Source organism: Malania oleifera, chromosome 9 (genome assembly GCF_029873635.1).
Source record: "Malania oleifera isolate guangnan ecotype guangnan chromosome 9, ASM2987363v1, whole genome shotgun sequence".
In the NCBI taxonomy this organism is placed as follows: domain Eukaryota; kingdom Viridiplantae; phylum Streptophyta; class Magnoliopsida; order Santalales; family Ximeniaceae; genus Malania; species Malania oleifera.
In genome coordinates this window covers 39,555,375-39,556,959 of record NC_080425.1, presented here as the reverse complement: position 1 = coordinate 39,556,959, position 1,585 = coordinate 39,555,375, and the positions used below count along the sequence as shown (strand labels likewise).

Below are 1,585 nucleotides of genomic sequence, written 5' to 3'. Positions count from 1 at the left end.
TTGAAAGGTCCTTCCATCTACCCTTAAAAATTACACTAAATTTACGGCAGCAAAAAATTCCCAATCTCTGAATCGAACATCGCCGTTTTTTTTCTTCTTTTAACTTATACATAACGTCAACTCAACTCTCAGTAGAAAAGTACGAGGGTGGAGATATTCCCTCATCTGAAATTGTTTGGTAACGAATGCCAGGTCCCGGCGTTAATTTTTTCAAAAAAAAGAAAAGCGATCTAATCAAAATTTTATTTGAAAATTTCTTTTCCTTGAAACAGCGATCGACAGTTCTACCGTTCCAAAATTTATCCCAAAAAAAAAATTTGAATGCATTTTCTGTGTTTCCTCGGCAACCAAACAGAAGATTGATAATGAAAGGTAACATAATTAATATAAGAGGCTGATTAATGAAACTGAAATTAGGCCAAGAAATTAATTCAAAAGCAGAGTAATGAAAGAGAAAGACGAGCGATCATTTGTTTAATCAGTAACAAACAAGACAGAGAGATGGACAAGAATTAATACTCCTAAATCTCTTTACAAAAGAGCACGGAACAATCCAAAAAACTTGCTCCTTCAAAAAACCCTAATCAATCTTCCCTCACCTTCGCACTTAAATTTCCTCAAAGCAAGCATATACAGAAAGAGGACCGAAATTAGAGAGAGATCCGGCCGATCTGATTCTATAGTCAAAGAGATCCAGGGTCTTATGCTTCAAAAAAAAAAAAAAAATAGAAACTCCAAACAGATCCATTGTCGATCCTAGTGGAACTGATGATCATCGAGAAGATCGTGGAGTTCGGGGGAGTCAGACCCGAGGCGGAGGGCTTCAAGAACTCGCTCGAAGAGGAGGACGTGACAGGGGATCCGAAGCGCGCCCTTCTGCTCGTACCCGTACTCCTGGGCCGATTTGTTCAGGAGCTTCACCACGATTGGGTGGTTCAGCACCTCCGCACTCACCACGAACCGCTCCATCTCCTCCCCCACGTACACCGGCAGGTGTCCCTGCGGCACCGCCGCCACCCGCTCCGACCGCCGCAGCCGGCGCTCCGACCGCTCCGACCGCAGCATCCTGTACTGCGTGGTGGAGTCCGCCACCCGCGTCAACCGCCTCATAAGCTGCTTCATGATGATGGATCAACAACTAGAGACGAACACCGAACGATTATCGACGATCAACGATCGATGATTCTCCGGACAGCTAGAGGAGAGAGGGAGAGAGAGCGAGCAAGGCAAGACTTTCAGAGAGAGAGAGAGACAATGATGTCTGAGAGAAGAGCAGGGTATTTAAAGGGGCTGAGGACGGAAATTACTCTTTAAAAAAAAGGACGGAGAGGAGAAATCAAAAAAGAGGGAAGGGAAAGAGTTAAAAGTGGGGACATGGAAAGATGGTGGGGCGAAGGGTACAGGGTGGGCGTACTTGTCAGGTACAATTGGTCCCATTATTATCTGGGATATGCGGGATATTGTTACTTCCGCTCCCTCACTTGCTGCTTCCAGCCGACTTTTTCTGGCGTGGACGCAGTTCTTCTTTGTACGGAGAGGGCGCCCCCAACATCCACTCTTTCAACGGATATATTTTATAATACTT

General features: G+C 45.1%; 1 protein-coding gene across 1 annotated transcript; it reads right to left on the bottom strand.

Moving 5' to 3' along the window:
* Positions 1-446: 446 nt before the first annotated feature.
* On the bottom strand, positions 447-1,261 carry LOC131164144 (auxin-responsive protein SAUR71-like). Its single transcript, XM_058121130.1, has one exon. It carries the CDS (start codon positions 1,120-1,122, stop codon positions 757-759), a length of 366 nt encoding a protein of 121 aa, XP_057977113.1. The 5' UTR covers positions 1,123-1,261; the 3' UTR covers positions 447-756.
* Between the last annotated feature and the right edge of the window lie 324 nt (positions 1,262-1,585).